The 19487-nt window shown below is 37.3% G+C and overlaps 1 protein-coding gene across 2 annotated transcripts in view; it reads left to right on the top strand.

Moving 5' to 3' along the window:
- Positions 1-12182, top strand: part of ELOVL6 (ELOVL fatty acid elongase 6) — a 68020-nt gene extending 55838 nt beyond the window's left edge. The window contains exons 3-4 of one of the 2 annotated variants that reach the window (XM_032224523.1): positions 2146-2297; positions 6070-12182. In XM_032224523.1, the coding sequence (XP_032080414.1) occupies positions 2146-2297; positions 6070-6494 (577 nt within the window). In that variant the 3' untranslated portion in view covers positions 6495-12182. The remainder of the gene's footprint in view (positions 1-2145; positions 2298-6069) is intronic. The other variant, XM_032224524.1, reaches the window with a different exon arrangement.
- Positions 12183-19487: the final 7305 nt, after the last annotated feature.

Here is a 19487-nt window from a genome sequence, read left to right as displayed (position 1 = left end):
ACTATTTTACTTCTATGTATTGTTTGTGTCTATTGTCTGTATACCCCCCCCTCATTTTATGTAAGCCGCCCTGAGTCCCCTCAGGGAAAAGGGCGGCCTATAAGTATTAATAAATACTCAAATACTCCTATAATTCAGTATAGTTTCCCTTTTATCCCCCATTCCTTCTCCCCCTCCTCCTTTTTCTCTTCTGCTTTTAACTATACACATACTATTATAATGTTTTATTTTGCTATTTCCTTATTTTCATTGGTTGGACTATAATCCCATCAAAACCAAGAAACGGTTCAGCAAGTATTACATTTAATATAATTTAGCAGAGCTTTACATTCTTGTATTGTTTTATAAATTCTAATATTACTTATGTTCCTTTTATACTTATCTATCCTATCTATTTATAGCATTTAGATTATTCATTTTAAAATTAATTGTAGCTTTATACAATGGTGCGGCCATGAGCGAACCAGCAGTAGCGACTGCCGGAACTCACCCCTGCTGTGTAGGTTCATGAGCAATATAAATTTGAATGATTGACTTATTTAAAATATGCTTACGTATATGCAATGTAGTCTCCAAAGAATTCATGCAAAACCACATATACGCTATGAAATTTTGAAATTTAATTAATGACTACCAAATTGTAAACTATCTGCAAGTTACTCACCATGCCTTGCAATCTTGGATGAAACGAATTGTCTGGGTTTTCCAATGTTGCAGCTCAGGTTACCACTGGAATAGCCTTGGATGATGGATAGTTCTTATTAAAAAAGAGAGAAAGGGGAGTGTAAAGTTATTGATTCTTTTTTCTTATTGCAATAATAAAATTAAGAGACAGTTTCATTTATAATGCTGGATTCATTACAGAGATTGCATTGAAATTTTACAGAAATGGTATGTGTGTTGCATTTCCTTTGCTCTTTCACTATGTATGCAGTAAAATTGCTTGGAATATTGTTACTAGTCTGCCATTGATAAGAATTCTCTCTTTTGTTTACGGTTGTCTAATCAGGGTGCTGACTCTTATATAAATATAATAACAAGTTGGTGAGGCCTTTCTTGTGGGAAAAGAGTAGCCAGAGCTATGGCGGGAGAGTTAAAGGCCTCATCAGTTTAGAGTTGTTGCATTCTCACAAGCACTCCAAGTCCAACCCTTCCTGAATTGCTTTGACCCTTATCTGGTACCAGTTTAGTACTTGACTGGATTCTTAGACTTGAATAAATCTTCTATGCTGCAACCTTACAAATGTTCCTGATTCTTTGCACCTGACTTCACCAGACGTGGTATTCAGCAGGTTCTGACCAGTTCTGGAGAACCGGGAGCAGAAATTTTGAGTAGTTTGGAGAACCAGTTAATACCACCTCTGATTGGCCCTGCCCCTGTCTATTCTCTGCCTCCCAAGTCCCAGCTGATCGGGAGGAAATGGGGATTTTACAGTAACCTTCCCCTGCCACGCCCACAAAGCCACGCCCACAGAACTGTTAGTAAAACATTTTGAATCCCACCACTGGACTTCACTGCACAAAACCCTAATCCTGACCAGATTAAAAAACTATTGTTGATGATTTATGGGTATATATATTTAGGTCTAAGTTTCTAAATTTCCTCAACAACTTTGAATCCCCCTTCCCCACGTTTTGGCTGAGGATTTTCTTTAATTCATCATTGTCCTTGGAGACTCAGAGAGGGTGCCATATGTGGACTGCAAAAATCAGGACAGCCACTACAGGTTTTCAGTATCACTTTGCTGCCAACTAGAAGTCATCTGTATTAGCCTGGATATACTGTATTTGGTGTATACAGGGAAGGCTATAATTGTGAATCCAAAATATTCAGACAAATTGGTTGTCTCGTAGAACTAACATAGAACTAACATTTGTATAATACCACTGGAAAAAAATAACAGTTCATAAGTAGATGTTTTCCTCTGTTCTTGCTTGCTTCCTCAATTAGTGATTCAGTTAGGGTTGCTTTTATATAGATAATGTTTAAGTGTTCTGTTTGTCCCTCATTCTTTCATATAGTGAAAAAAAAATTAAAGAAAAAAACATGACCAACTCTGCACGTTAATAGTGTCTGTAAATTTTGCCTCCGTTGGTTCTTGCAGTTAATGACTATTGTTTGTTTTTCTCTTTATGGTCACAAAGTATATTTGGTGCTCTTCGAACGGGTGCTTATATGGTGTATATATTGATGACCAAAGGACTGAAGCAATCTGTTTGTGATCAGAGTTTTTACAATGGACCAGTCAGCAAATTCTGGGCGTATGCATTTGTGCTAAGTAAAGCACCAGAATTAGGTAAGTGGCTTTTTTTTTAAATAAAAACTTTATGGGACATAATGAAAGCAAAGAAGCAAAGTTGCAAAAGATTTACCTTGGTGTTTTAAGTGGTTTTAAAATATTGCTCTGCATCCCTTTGACTTTCATATTTGTAAGTTTGAAAATCACTTTCAAATTGTAAAATGAAGAGCATATCAAACAATTTGAGGAAATTGTTAATCCATTCAGTTTAGATTTGAATTATAAAATTTCTGAATTCTTTTCTTTATTCTACTCTCCAGCTCTCCCTCTGCACTAGAAAATAGCACTTTCTCCATACAATAAATTCTGCACTAGCCCAGAGATTGATTAATGCAGCCACAATTCATAATGTCTTAGTGCTGTGAAAAGTTCCAGGTGGAAGGGTCAGTTCATTAATTGGTTAAAATTTTATAGACTAGAACCGTGATGGCGAACCTAAGGCACATGTGCCAGATATGGCACACAGAACCCTCTCTGTGGGCATGCGTGCCATCCAGAAGACCAGCTGTCTGGCGCTCATATGCGCGATGGAACTGGAGGAGCAGCTGGCAACCATGTGCCGCTCTCTTCCAGGTTCCAGTGCTCCAACACAGGCGTGCAGACATGCACTCTCGTTTCGGCACTCAGTACCGAAAAGGTTAGCCATCACTAGGAGAAGAAGAATGAAAAAAAATCACACCTACTCAGTCCCTGGAAAGAAATCTTGATTTTGCTGCTTAGCTTACAGTTTATTTTGCTTGTTGCCACAAACCAAAATGCAATGAAATATTGAAAGTCATATCTAGGAGTTAAACAAACTTTTTGGTTTTTCTCTAAAAATGTTACCGTAGATCTTGAGCCAGTTTTCTGGATCTTTTGAATCTGTTGTGTATGTATATATATATATATATACAGTTGCAAGAAAAAGTATGTGAACCCCTTGGGATTACGTGGAGTTTTGCATGAATTGGTCATAAAATGTGCTCTGAACTTCATCTAAGTCACAACAATAGAAAAACACAGTCTGCTGAAAATAATACTACACAAACATTAGATGTTGCTATGGTTTAATTGCACATAACATGTAAACATTCACAGTGCAGGGAGGAAAAAGTATGTGAGCCCCTATCCTAATGACTTCTCCAAGAGCTAATTGGAGCCAGGAGTGTGCCAACCTTGACTCCAATCAGTGCGATGATATTGGAAGTGTTGCTGACAGCTGTTCTGCCCTTTAAAAAAACACACCTATTTTGGGTTTACTGGTTTCAAGAAGCACTGTATGATGTGAACCATGCCTCACAGAAAAGAGCTCTCAGAATACCTACGATCAAGAATTGTTGACTTGCATGAAGCTGGAAAGGGTTACAAAAGTATCTCCAAAAGCCTTGATGTTCATGCGTCCACTATAAGACAGACTGTCTACAAATGGAGAAAGTTTAGCACTGTTGCTACTCTCTCTAGGTGTGGTCGTCCTGTAAAAATAACTGCAAGAGCACAGCGCAGAATGGTTCATGAGGTAAAGAAGAATCCTAGAGTGTCAGTTAAAGACCTACAGAAATCTCTGGCACATGGTAACGTTTTTGTTGACACATCTACAATAAGGAAAACATTAAACAAGAATGGAATACATGGGAGGACACCACGGAGGAAGCCATTGCTGTCCCAAAAAAATATTACAGTACGTTTGAAGTTTGCAAAAGAGCACCTGGATGTTCCACAGCACTACTGGCAAAATATACTGTGGACAGATGAAACCAAAATTGAGTTGTTCAGGAAAAACACACAACACTATGTGTGGAGAAAAAAAGGGACATCCCCACTGTAAAACATGGCGGAGGGAGCATCATGGTTTGGGGCTGCTTTGCTGCCTCAGGGCCTGGACGGATTGTTGTCATTGATGGGTAAATGAATTCCAGAGTTTATCAAGACATTTTGCAGGAAAACGTACGACCATCTGTCTGCCAACTGAAGCTCCGCAGGGGGGGGTGTGTGTGATGCAACAGGACAATGACCCAAAGTATACAAGTAAGTCAACACAAAAATGGCTTCAGCAGCACAGAATACGCCCTCTGGAGTGGCCCAGTCAGAGTCCTGACCTCAACCTGCTTGAAATGCTGTGGCATGACCTTAAGAGAGCGATTCACACCAGACATCCCAAGAATATTGCTACACTGAAACAGTTTTGTGAAGAGGAGTGGTCCAAAATTACTCCAGATTGTTGTGCAGGTCTGATCTGCAACTACAGGAAACGTTTGGTTGAGGTTATTGCTGCCAAAGGAGGGTCAACCAGTTATTAAGTCCAACGGTTCACATACTTTTTCCTCCCTGCACTGTGAATGTTTACATTTATATGCAATTAAACCATGGCAACATCTAATGTTTGTGTAGTAGTATTTTTAGCAGACTGTGTTTTTCTATTGTTGTGACTTAGATGAAATTCAGAGCACATTTTATGACCAATTCATGCAAAACTCCACGTAATCCCAAGGGGTTTACATACTTTTTCTTGCAACTGTGTCATTCGTTATCTTCAGGTATGTTTGCTCGGCTTCGTGCTTCCAGGAGCAATGTGAGATCTCAGCTGTTGCTCCTGGAAGCACGAAGCCGAGCAAACAAGCCTGAAGATAACGAATGACACTTCATCGAAACGTCGCCAAGACACTCCCAATTTTACGCGGGAGAAAACCCGAATAACCAAAGACACACACACACACACACACACACACACACATTTGCATCTTAGCCTGAAAAATATGACCTTTTTAAAAAAATTATATTGAATTTAGATTGCAGAATTGAGTTTTGGGAGAAAAGAGAGGTAGTGTATGTACTGTTTATGATACAGTCAACTATGATTAAAAATTCCAGCAGGTACCCTCTGAAGCAGTATTGCACACTAAGAACTAAATCATTGCAATTCACTGAACTATATTTTTCACCACCTTTAAAATATCCTTCACACTAAAATCAGGTCTGTGTTACAACTTAAAATGTGAAAAACAGATTTGTATAGATCTTAGCAATTTTTAATCTTTCTAGGGTAGAATATTTTTCCCCTTGCATTGTCTTCACAATTCAGCTGGAAATATGAGGTGTTTAATCCAAAGAGAGAGCTGAATCAACTGTGTCATAGATTTAAAGTTTCCTCACAATTCATATTAATACTGCCTTAACACATACACTAATCTCTTGTAACTAAAATTATTTTTCCCTTACTGTTTTGGGTATTTGTTTTCTATTAAAAAATATTTTTGGTTCTAAATATCTGAAGAGAATAAAAAAGGTTAATCCGGGTTGAAGCACATTAACATGATCTCAGAAAGCATATTGTAATTTAGAACACAACTATTTTCTTCATTGCTATATGTTCTTTTGTTTATGCTAATTACAGGCATAATTATTATCTATTCTAGAAGTGTAAGATTATCATAAAGATGTATTTAATTGATATTTAATCATTTAGGGAGATTATCTTAATTATTTCTTGTGTATCTTTCCTTATTAAGCAGTAAAAATTGAATCTAAAGTTAGGGCCTTGCAGAGATTTTTATTATGATGTCATTATACAAACAAATACAAATGGTCACTATTAAAGATGCTAAAATCAATTTTAATATGATATTGCATTCAAAATATTTTTATAGAAAATCCTTATTTCTTTGACGTACATTTTTAAACTGATGTAATGTTTCAGAGTAATTCAAAGGGTTCTTTTAGTGTCTTCTTTTTTCCTAAAACCATGTTGTACAATATACATATTTATTCTATTCTCTTTCTTTTTTCTCTGCAGGAGATACAATATTTATTATTCTTAGGAAGCAGAAGCTCATCTTCCTCCATTGGTATCACCATATTACAGTACTACTTTATTCTTGGTACTCTTACAAGGACATGGTGGCCGGTGGTGGCTGGTTTATGACCATGAACTATGGAGTACATGCAGTCATGTACACATATTATGCCTTGCGGGCTGCGGGCTTCAGAGTGTCACGCAAATTTGCCATGTTTATCACCTTGTCACAGATTACACAGATGTTTGTGGGCTGCATAGTCAACTACCTGGTCTTCGCCTGGATGCAACAAGGCCAATGCCACTCACATGTTTACAACGTCGTTTGGTGTTCCCTCATGTACCTCAGCTACTTTGTGCTCTTCTGTCATTTCTTCTTTGACGCATACATTGGCAAAACAAGGAAAGCAAGGAAGGCTGAGTAGTGCTAGGAATACCGCTAAGCCCCCACTCAGCTCGTCGACCAAACCAGAAACACAAAGCAAAACAAAATGGCACAACAAAAACCATTTATATGTGGTGCAAGTAAAACTCAGCAGCTGTGGACAGATAGGTTTGTTCAAACCGATAAATTTATGATCATGTTACGGTAAGGACTCAAGGAATGATCTTTATATCTTAGCAGGCTGCTGTAAGACATCTTCTTTCTTGCATCTCTTAAAAGAAGCAATCTTGCATTTAGAAAACAAAAGGAGAAAAAGATCAGAATTTTGCGAAATAAAATATTAAGAATATGGTTTCCCCGATCATATAGATAACCTTTATTTTAAATGAAATTTATTATATTCTTTCTAACTTTTGTTTTTAAAGATCTAAAACTTGAACAGAATTTAAGAAGAGGAAACAAATAGTCTGTATCCTGTGAAATATTACAAATCTGCCTTACACTGTCAGAGCATGGTTCTTCTGAGCTCCTCCTTCTCTATTCTGACCGGCAGCAGTTCCACTAATCTTGGGAAATGCCCTGCAAGTAAAGATCCTGGTTTATTTTATATACATACAATACACCCAAGAATCCAAGGATTAAACTTTGGACATTTCTGCAGGCAAAGTATTTGCTCTCCAATTGAGTTAAGGGATCCTTCCAGTATTTGCCAGTATTTCTGTAAAAGTGGGGGGAAAGCTCCTTCTTGAAAAGGTTGCACTCTAGGAAGCCAAATTATTTTTTAAAAAAGGTTCATATCAAAGCTCTTATTAGGGCAGCCTTTTAAATTCCACTGAAGCACTACATGACGAAAAAAATGGTAACCATGGGTGCACAAGAGAGCATGGGTGCCTGGGTTCATATATGTTCTGTATTATGTTGTCAGAGGCTCTGGTATGTCAAGTTAAATTAAAGATTTAGAATTAGAATAATCTAAAGATTGAAGGCTTTCTTCAAAAAATGTTAGAAAGCATTGGTTCAAGCGTATTTTGAGTCTAAAGTGTGGCCAAGAATAATTGTAATATTGAGTCAATTAGTTACTGGAACTATTGATAATAGAAAGCAGGAGGAGAGGGGGGAAAAGGGATAGGAAATGGCCCTTCCCAGTAAGCCAATTTGCAGAGATCTTTCCAGCTACTGTGCTGTGATGCTATTTGAGATACAGAGGATATTGTTCACTCTTCATTTAGTTGATATATTGTCATCTGAATCACTTTATCCACAGTTATTTCTATTACCCAGAATTGTTCAAAATAAGGGAATGCAAATGTTACAGTAAGGCTGGTTTTTGGAACGACGTTTCCTGCTTCCAATATCTTCTCTTTCTTCCTGTTGATTCCAATGACGGCTCACAGCTCATAACCACAAGTCGTTGTTAAGAGAACTTGTAATTTCTTTATCATAGATCATAAACAGAGGTACAATTTTCATTGGTGTATGCAAATTGCTTCTCCTACCAAACAAGTCTAAGGCTCCAAAACTGAGGTGGAACCATCATAGGGAGAAGAAAATAGAAGCTATCCTAAAGATGATAGAGCCCGAAGATACATCATTAAGTGCAATTGGAATGAAAGGTACAAAGACAAGCAAAAATTAGCTTTGGAGATATATTACTATTAGAGAGATCAGGAAACAAATACTGTGGTATGGTACACATATTTTATATTTTTATGAACTTCAAAGAATAGATATCTGCAACTTTAAATAGTATTTTACAGACTGTAAATGACTTTAGCTAACACTGTGCTTCTGTATTTGCTTCACAAGCAATGCAAAGATGTTTAAAGTGCCCTCCTGTGGCCACTTAGAGATACTACTCTAGAAGGCAGACCATGGAATCATACTGCAAGCTTTGACGAGGGCAAATCCTGAATGGACTGGTTGTGCTGCAACAAATTAATGTATAGAAAAAACTTCATGCTCACTTTAAAAAAAAAAATCCATAGGAAAGCTATACTGTAGCATCCTTGATTGCTTAAAAAAAGACATCTGGTTCTTCAGTCAGCTGCAGATAAAAAGATGCCACTCTGAACCTCAGAGAAATAGCTGAAAAGAGCCATATTTTCTACAAAGAAAAAGTAGATTGTATTATCTGTAAGATTTCAGTCCTTACAAAGCCAAATAAAATATATAACATTCCTAATACTTCAAAGAAAAAAGTATGTAAATTTAATGTTGCAAGTGTATTAGCATAATGTTTTCTCATTTCTGTTCGGTTCTTTTTAACAATTAGAAGAACTAGAGAAAGAATGAAAAGCTGCTATTTTACGTAGGGAATCAAACGTACATGTAACTACATATATAATCCTTACATGACTTGTCCAAAATAAAATTAATGGGGCCAGGCAGAATCACTTTTTTTTTCTAATGGAAAATGTTGTCCACTTTCTTACTTTAACTTCAGACTCAGAGATTATACTCAGACATAGTAATACAGTACATAGTAATTTGATTTAGCTTCAACTGTGCTGTCTATCATTCAGGACTCAGTGTAATAACCCTGTTAGACATAAAGGGCTTTCAATGTTCCATGATGTCCAGAAAACTGCTACATTCTATATGATTCTATGTGAACTGTATTTGGGGGTGGGGGCTATGGGATTCAGAAGCTCTCTAGGGCTTAATCATAACTGTGAAAAATTGAAAAAAAAAGTTTGTAGCTGTGTCATTTAAGTTATTGATGTTCTGACATTGTTATACACTACAAGAATAACAAAATATTATATTAAGTAGAACATAAAAATATAATAGTAAATTATAGGACTTATAGGGTACATGGGCATTAAATTGAAATGTAGACAATGTTATTTGGGGTTGCGAGGGTAAGAATTCTATTCCACAGTAAACCTTCCTTTGCTTTCTGCTCCCACAACAAATATTTGAAGCAAAACTAAAGTGTGGAAAAGTTGTGGGAAGTAGTAGTTGGTAATTTGCAGCTGTGCCCTTACCATGTGTATCTTTCATGTCTCTCTTAATTGTTTGCATTATAAGCTGATGATCTACTCATTCATGGAAAATTTACTTTTTTAAAAGATGGTATTTCACAAGGGATGCTAAGAATTTTATTATTATTTTTGCTCCCTGTAACCAAAGGAATGGATTACATCAGTGAAGATCATTGATTTAAAAGGGTTTTCCCCCCTGTTTTATTCTAATATTAATAAGAGTGATAAGCAACCATTTGCATTCTTTTTTCATATGACTTATGAGAATGCTTTGATAGGGCAGTTCTGAGATAGTTGTTTAAAAGCACAATGTCACAGAACTCAAAACAGCATTCCAGCCTTATTTCTCTTCCATTAAAGCAGTTGTGGTTTACTTTTGAAAGGGAAAGTTTGTTTATTATTATTAGAAAGAAAAATGAGAAAAAATGATATTGCACTGTTATAAAAATAATAATAATAACAGTTATAAGATGAACATTGTTATAAAATGAACCAGAAGAATAGGCATCTTTTGTCCAGAATAGGTTGTCCAGACCCAAAATATTTATATCTCAACTCTCCCATTCAAATAACTGGCTCTGAAAATGTGTGAGGCGATAGCTAGCTGGTATCTCCTTCTCCCCCTTTTATTTATAAATGAGCAAATGTACTGCAATACATAATGGCCTAACATTTATCACCTTTAATATTCTTATAAGAATAAATTCAGCTAAGTTACTATTTAGTAACTGGGTTAAATTATTGCAAAATCTGCAAAATATTTTTTCCTTATTGGAAAGCTAATTGGAAGCCTTGATTCCTGGAGTTCCATAAACAGATTATAATGTTTGCTGAGTCATTTGTAATTTTCTTAATTGTTGCTCATCCACAGAATCTCCTGCTTTAACCATTTAGGTCACCAAAATATAGTGAATAAGTTAAATATACTTGCATGATCTATTCTTTAGACCTAAAGAAGTTACAGATTCTGCAAATCACCTAAACGTGTGCCAGCTAGCTCATCTGGAATGCATCCAATCCAGTGCTGATGATCCAATTTTAGACCATAGATTACATTGAGGCAAGTTTTGGTAAACTTTCTTGTTGAGCAAGTGAATTCATTCATTGAGTCTCAGGCTAAGCACTCGCCTTTTATGGCCTAAATCTAGAAAGACTTGAGTCATGCTTAAGCATGCTAGTATCAGTGGATTTGTCTGTCTTGGCTGAGCTGATACATAAATAGGAGACTCACAAATACATAGAGAGCAAAGCAGTTAAAAAGAAGACATATAAAGGTGGATCAGTGACTGTGTGAACATGACTGATCTGCATTGCCTTGAAAAGTCTTCCATGCAGAAATATGTCTTAAGATTTTGTATTTCTGGAGAATGGAGGAGTGAATAGTTTGCAAGGCTAACCGTGCAGTGATATCATATTGATTCAAAACTAAATCATCTTAGTTCAAGGGAGTGATGGTTATTCCCTAATGAGTGGGGGTAGACCCAACCATGTCCACACTTTAGGATTCTGACTCATACGTCACTCCTGCTAAAGTTTGTCTCAATTATTTACCACCAATGGTCAGTTTGCGTACCAGCCACTTACCCATCTTAGAAAGTAATTTTGCTCCCTTTTTTTAAATGAAAGCTTAGCTTATTTGCATCTATTCAAAAATAGAAGATATAGCTGAAAAATGAGTGATGAAATAGATTTTAAAACTAAATGCTGTGTAACACAGTACATAGGATGCCATTCTGTTCTCATTAAGATGTGCATCTTAATGAACCAAAAAAAAAATCCGAAACAACGATGAGGGTTGGCTTGAGGCAAATAGAGAGGGAAAGTGTTTCAAAGCCTCGATTAGCAACTTCCTTGCTCTGTGTTTGCCAGCAATTGGAAATCTTGATCCTTTCTCTCCCTCATCATAAACTGTCCAGGAGCTTTTCCTCTTGCTTAGAGTCAGCTTCTTTCAAATAAGAAGTTTGAATATAACCATCTAAAAGAAAAGCATGGCCACTAAAAACTCAATTTCACATAATAAATTTAACTAATATAATACTTTTCTATAACACCTGACACTTAACATGTAAGCATATCCTGAAGGGCATTTCATCTGATACTTAGATATTCACAGGTGAAATTCCCAAATGTTATATTTGCTGGGAGTTTTGACATATACCGTATACTGTAGATCCATCTTAAGGATGCCAAAGAACTTCAGAGAATACTACTCCCTTCTCCTCCTCCTCCTCCTTTGCAGGAGAATACAGTTGTAAGAAATGGTTATCATTCAGAATTCCTTGACATTTAGGAACAAATTGTTTTCCCATCCTTTGTTTCCCTAATTCAGCAACTCCTGCTTAAATCCTACTGAAAGCATTCATTTGGAAATTTATTGCTAATTTAACGCATCTGGTTAAACATTGGCAATTTAATTTCTTCCTGCTGTCCTTCTATTCCCCGTGAAAAGGTTTTGAAAAACATATTCCAGTTTTCAGCATTATAGTTTTTATTTTTATGAAAACAACGATTTCCCTTTTGAAGAAAAGGAAAAAAAAAAGCAACATGTGTCAATTTGGTTAAAATGGCCCTGAAATAATCATTGCTAGTTTTGAATAAGCCTGTAAAAACAGTGTGTTAGTAAACAAAAATGAAAATGAATCTGTACTCTGAATTTTTACTATCCGCCTTTTAAATAGTTTCTTGCACAATGAATATAGGCACTCTATTTTCTATTTTTATATATGTAGATAGGTCACGAACGAGGAAGATATAATTAAATGCTGATGAGGATCATAGTTCTAACTAGTACCCCTCAGAAAGAAAATATATAGTAGGCAGGGATGAGGTCTATTTTTTCACAGAGCCATAAGTCATTCATAAGCAAGCAGGGGTCTCTAATGCCTAGAACAGGGGTGTCAAACTTGTGGCGTCATGGGGCTTTTTACCCCTTCACTAAATCAGGCCTGGGCATGGCCAGCATATGAGGCATCCAGGCTGTGGACTGTGAGTTTGACAGTCCTGGCCTAGAACCTCCCCCCCCCCCCCCAGCTGTGGGGGAAGGTTCTTCATGTTGAAATTTCATAATTGACTTCATCATAGGGGCCGGGATAAGAATCTCACTACGATTTGCTTACCTATAGTTTTTTTTAAAAAAATAAACCACAATTGGCTGGGATCACACAACATGCAAAGCCCCCATTCCACAATGGCTGATTCAGGCTATATAACCAGCCACAACCCAACCAAGGATATTGGGGCTCAGCATTATGTGCAAAACCAGGAATGGATTCTATAAACTGCCCGTTCCACTTTTCCAATGCTTTATTCTGCAGATGAACTGAAGTGAACTGCCTTGTGAAAAAATATAATACTTTGTACTTTTACAGCCACTGCAACCGAGTTACATAATCTCAGTTAAAGTATATATCAGCTTTGTCAAAAGGGAGAAGGATTCTTGCCAGTCCTTTCCATCCACTGCAGTTATTGCACCATAAACGCTCTTTATTTTGAACCAAAGCAGCTAGCAGGTTTCTCTTGGGCAATGGGGGATGCCATCCTCTCTTCACCTGATGCCCATCACTTCCACGGCTTCAGGGACCTTTGCTCAAGAAAGTGGTGTATTTGATCATCTCATCTGCTTAATAGGATACCACCTAATGCATGCCAACACCCGAGCTGGGTGAGCCCTTACGTCATTTTCCCAAGAGAATTATTCATCTCTGTGTGTCAAGAGCAGTTTAAGTAATTTGCCAAGCATTCTGTTTCTTCTAGAGTCTCTCTGTCTAGCCAAAATGAGACCATTTAACACCATATCATTCTTCTAGTGCCCTACTGGTTCCCAGCATGGGATTACAGGCTTCTCACCTATCTTCATCCTCCAGAGCTATTTGGTTCTTCAGTGTCTTAAAGCTTGAATCAGATGTATGTTCAGATTAAAGTTGTCTGTAAAGTATCTATAATGATTAGGAATAGCTTTATTTTGTCATTTTCAAATATGGATGTTTCATTCCATAAAAGGGAGAGTTTTTAATTTTAATTTTATTTTGGTATATCAATATTCTAAATAAAATGTGATTTTTTTTGTTTAAAATAACACATTTGTCTGTCTTATTATGCACATATATTATGCATTATATCTTGTTTTGTCTTTAAAAATGTATCAGTACATATCTGGTTGTAACATACAGTATGTAAAACATTCTGAGAGAAAGAAAAATATACTACCTTACTGTCTCCAAAAAACCTGATGAAACCATTTCTAATCAGCATCCCAAAAATCCTTATAAAACAGTTTCCTGAGGATTAACATAGAACTCTGAGAACTACCATGGTTTAACACTAAGCAAATTAAATTAGCTTCTATTTTTTTATGGTGGAAGACACAAAAATACATTCATGTAAACCCAATCTCCAAAAATCCATATTGATCACAATACCATTTTAACCATAAAACCTGTTTTCATTTATCAATGTTATGGACCATAACCTAGCACATTAAAAGTCGAAGGTTTCTATAGAATCACAGCGCCCCACTTCACTATCCTATCCTATTCATTTCCATTTTGCTTTTAGATGCACCCCCCCCCCAAACCCTACACATGTGCAATGAAAGGCCATGTTAGCATTCCATTTCCATACTGAAAATAGGATCATTTCTTTAATTACTTGAAATCATCTCTGTGCCAAGTATTTTATTCTTTGTGTAGAGTAGATTCAACCTACTTGAATCTAGCTTCCTAATTAATAGCTGCTATTCTTAATGCTTTTGTCCACTGCTATGAAATAGCTGGAAGTGTATTTGGTTACAGTGTACCTGTCTGGAAGAAGGTAGTGAATAAAACCAGGAATAAGATAGTATAACAACACCAAGGAAGATATCAAGCTGGTTCTTTGCGGTTTCCAGAGTGGCCCCATGAGCCAGATTTAAGCACCCCATGGGCTGGATTTGGCAATCCAGAGAGCTCACGAGGGCAGTGTGTGGCCCTCCCGAACTCCATTTTCACTGGCAGAGAGTTTCAGGAGGCCGTCCCAGCTGAAAACACAGCTCGCAAGCCTATTTCACTGGCAGAGCGCTCGGGCCACCACAGGCACCCCTGACATGATGTCAAACTGGCCATGCCCACCCTAGCCATATCCGCTCCCCCCAAGGTCAAACACAATCCTAATGCGGCCCTCAATTAAATCGAGTTCGACATCCCTGCCCTAGACTATACTACAGTAGAATATAGAGGGAGCCCTAACATCATATCAAGAGAGCAGTTTTATATCATTGACATGAAATTGTTTGAAAATGTAAGCATTGTCTTGACAGACAATAATACAGAAAGGAGTAAGGCAGGGTTGCCCACTATCACATCTGCTCTTTATCCTGATGCTTGAAAGTTTGTTAATAAGAATTAGACAAAATTTGGAGATAAGAAGAACTAAAATTAAAAAAGAGGAGTATAAAATTCAGGCCTTTGCAGATGATTTGGTATTCATTGTAGAAGACCCGCTAGAAACAGGAAATAGCTTAATGCAAGAAAAATATGGAGATGTAGCAGGGTTAAAGATTAATAGAGAAAAGACTAAAATGATGACTAAAAATTTGAAGGAAGAACAAAATAAAGAATTAGAAAGAATAATAGGACTGCAAGTGACAAAGAAAGTTAAATATCTTGGAATATGGCTAACTGCAAAGTGCTCAACAATAAAAGAAAATAATTATACAAAATTAGTGCAACAAATAAAAAAAGATTTAGAATTATGGGGGAAACTACAACTATCATTATTAGGGAAAATAGCAGCGATAAAAATGAATGTACTACCGAGACTATTATACTTATTTCAAACAATCCCCATAAAATTAGGATTTTTTTTTTTACTGAATTGAATAAGATTATATTAAAATTTATATGGCAAGGGAAGAAAGCCTGGATAAAGTTGAAAGCTCTACAGGATGACAGAAGCAGAGGTGGTATGGGACACCTTGACTGGGAGCTTTATTACAAAGCAGCAGCACTAACACGGATCAGGGATAGGATAAATTTAAAAAATAAAAGAATACTAACATTAAGGACCACGATTTGCAAACAGGATGGCATTTTTTCCTATGGGAATAGGGTAAAAAGAAACAAAAATACTTTCACAGACACTATATTAGAGATGCACTGATACAGGTCTGGAGTAAAATTAGAGAAAAACACTACATGAAAATACCGACATGGCTTTCCACTATGGAATCCATGACACATCCCAATACACTAGATCTATTGAAAATGGTTAGATATAGTGAAATTTTAGACATCCAAGGAAATTTGAAAACAAATCAGGAACTAAAGGAGCAGAATATAAATATAGATTGGTGGACATATCTCCAACTACAATCGAGATACAAAAAAGATGTAAAAGAATATGGAATATACACAGAATTACAACAAATAGATAAAATTTTAATTGGCCCTGAAAATAATTCATAACGAAAATTTACAAATATTTATTAGAAGTAACAAAGAAGAAAAAGTTAAAGGTTGCATGATAGCATGAGCCAAAAACTTTGGTTACAATATAGATCTAGTGGATTAGGAAAGAACTGTGTATAAAGATGTGTAAACATAGAAGCAAAATAATATATACATGTACAGGTATGATGACATAATAATGTTAATATAATGACTAAGGTGTTGTAGAAGGGAAAAATTAATAAAAAATCAAAAAATAATTAAATTAAATAATTAATGTTTGACCTCAGAGGGTGGGGGGATGTGTGGCTGCCGGTGGAGGTGTCCATGGCCACAGCCATTTTTGGCCAACAGTGCTGCTGGAGACTGGGGAGACTGAAAACAGCCCATGGGGGGTGGCGTGTGGGGCCTCCACGGGACCCATTTTAGCCAAAAATGGTAAGAGGCACCTCAGGCCGGTCCTTTGATATTTCCAGCCCAGCCCCGTGGGCCAGACCCAGCCGACGTGCCTTTAGTTTGACACCGCTGATCTATGAACTTGCTGAAAAATGACTGAATTCCAGCAAAATGGAATAAATGAATGGTGATAAGACTTCAGGATATTGGGGAATAAGAAGCTAGAGTAACCACCAACTTCAAAACATTTGTTCTCAAAGATCAGGATGCCCCCTTCCCCCATCCCTGTAAAGAAAATGCTCTTCCAAAGAGCTTTTGCAGTGGAAAATTCTATTTAGGAGATTGCAGTATTCAGATTTAGTGGCTTAACTGACCTTTAGATTTATGCTTTTAGAATCCACCTAGAATTAACAGCATACAAAAGTCTGCAAATAACTAAATTCCATATCCCAGGAAATGATTGTTCCATTTTTTTTCTGTACTTTAACTTATAAGCTGTTTTGGATGCCACCTCTTAATAAGGTTTCAAAAACAGGCAACTAGGATTATCAAACAACTACAAATGAATATATCTTCATGAGAGGCTCATTAATGTGCATTCCTCTAGCCTTTGAGTAGTCAGAAAAGTTCACAGGCATAATTTTCATTCTCTCAATAATTTTGCTATGTAACAAGACGTATGAATCAGGTGGGTTGCTCCTGATTCGGTCCAGATCAGACAAACTGGTGGTAGCGGCGGCAGGAGGCTCCGCCCACCCGCCCAGACGTTTCTACGCATGCGCAGAAGCATCGCATGAGCGAACCAGTAGTTTAAAAAAATGGAAACCCACCACTGTTATGAATGGTCCTGTTATGATAGCTTTGTTGCATGATAATTTAAGGGCAGAAAATGGCCGGTTCACCTAGCTTTATTTCCCCTTCATTTATCCAATAGCTAACCAGCATGGGGGGAAAACACTACCAGTTCCTTTTCCTTAATAAATTCAGGCAATGGTCGGCAACCACCTAGGATGGGATATTAACCAGATTTAGAGATTTTGTGACAGACATCTTCCACTGTCATTTAGTTCATTTCAGAAAACAGAACTGCCCATTTTGTTTTTTGGAGAGCAGCAGCCATATTTCCAAAAACAGCTCAGTAATTTGGTGATGGGGTATGGAATGAAATGGGAGCTTACTTGCATGGTGCATCAAAAGGACTCCCTGTTAGTGTCTCGTCTTGGTCCCATCCTCTGCACAATTCGCTTGCTCACCTGATAGATTTTGCGCACATGTCCAATGGGAGAGTAAACTGGAGAAACTCACGCAAATGAGAATTTAGAATTTACTGGCATTGCCCACCCACCCCCCAAAAAAACCTTAAATTTGCGGCCTAGTATGAACATTCATTTTTTTCTTCATCCAGCTTTAAGAGTCTTTGATCAAACAAATCAGTATATTAACAATCTAAATTTAATTAGAAGTTTAATTTCCTCTCACTCTAAATCATGTCTGATTATTCGCAACAACAGCAGACAATGATATGTGCCCTGGCACTCTTAGAAGTCTTAACGGAGGTAGGTTCCTACCGGTTCGGACCAGTTTGGCTGAGTAGGTAGTAATTTGGCCTGCCACGCCCCGAACAGGTTCTCTCAGTGGCACCATAGGTGCTGCCATCTTGTTTTTTTAGTACTGCGCATGCACGCATAGCACCCATCAAGTGCGCGCAAAGCGCGTCCCTGAGCAAACTGGCAGTAGCAGCAGCAGGAACCCACCCCTGAGTCTTAAGATAGGAATAAAACAAAAAACAAAACAAAAATTACAAAAATAATTCAATATTGGAGATGGAAATATTCAGAAACAGCTTAGCAATTTTTAAAAAATGAGGGTTTTCCCCCCCCCAAACGTATTTTTCCATTTGCCTGCTCCTCTAGTAACAGAGAACATTAAATGTAACTTAAAAATGCAATTGAAGTACAATGTTCAAATTGTCTCTGAATATTCTCTGCCAAGGCCCTTTCACAGTTGCAAAGCTTCCCCAAGTGCTTTGCAGCCTTTATTCCGGGGTCAGCATGTAGGCTTCAAAATGTTTCCATTGCAACTGTTTTACTATAATGTTGAACTTGCACTGCTCAGTCTGGAGGAAAAGTACATTTAAAAGCTCTATAGGAAAGATGATCTGGAACTGCTTTCCACCGTTAGAGAAAGAAGAATCAGAAATATAAGCTATAAATTGCAGCTTTCTAGATTTTTAAAAAAATCTAAGAGTCTAATGGAAGAAGAGGAAGCCAAAACCATGAAGAGATGATTCTACAAAAAAAGGACATTCACATTCCGCTTCTGTAAATTTCATTTATTTCCATTGCAAACATCTTTCAAGCAAACTATTTTTTTCATTATATTGAAGCAAAACTGATTGGGGAAAAAATTGCAGGAAGATTTATGTATCAGCCACGCACTATTAAAGTCTTGTTGGCTAACTGACAACCATCATTTGCTCAATTAACCCAAGCATTGATTTAGGGCTTCTCCCACATGGATTTACGCATTTTTACATGTGCAAAATGATTGTGCAAGGATACTTCCCCAAAAGCAAGTGATTATTCTTTTTTTCATCTTGTCATAATCAAATAATGTCTTGTGGGCTAAACCCCACTAATTTATTAACCAAACTATGCTTGTTCCTATCTAAGCTTCATTTTCTGAGGTTTCATCACCCAAAGTTTGACTTTATAAAATCATCTTTCATCTTTAGTCTATATCAAGGGTGTCAGACTCAAGGCCCATGGGCCGCATCTGACCCACAGGTTGCTTAGATCTGGCCTGTGGGGCTTCCCTGGAAATAGCGAATGACTGGCCTGAGGTGCCTCTACCAGCGAAAATGGAGCATGGGAGGGCTGTGCACACTGGCTCTTTTCACTGGCAGAGGGATGCAGGAAGCCATCACAGCTGAAAATGGAGCCAGGGTGGACACATGTGCTAGTAAAACAAACTACTAGCAAAAGTGGATCCCCCCCCAGGCCACCCCAGGTGCCCCCGACACAAGTTACCTCAAACTGGCCATGCCACACCCACCCAGCCTTCCAAAGTCAACGCCTGATGGGCCCCTCTATGAAATTGAGTTTGGCACCCCTGGTCTATACAATAATAATCAAATATGAATCACAAAGAAAATGTATCATCTCATCATCTGTATATGTTCCTTTAAGAAACCTAGTAAACGTATGCTAGTCAATAACTAGCCTTAATATT

This window comes from Thamnophis elegans, chromosome 9, assembly GCF_009769535.1.
Source record: "Thamnophis elegans isolate rThaEle1 chromosome 9, rThaEle1.pri, whole genome shotgun sequence".
Taxonomy (NCBI): domain Eukaryota; kingdom Metazoa; phylum Chordata; class Lepidosauria; order Squamata; family Colubridae; genus Thamnophis; species Thamnophis elegans.
The sequence above is the reverse complement of the archived record's forward strand: the minus strand, read 5'-3'. Positions and strand labels throughout refer to the sequence as shown.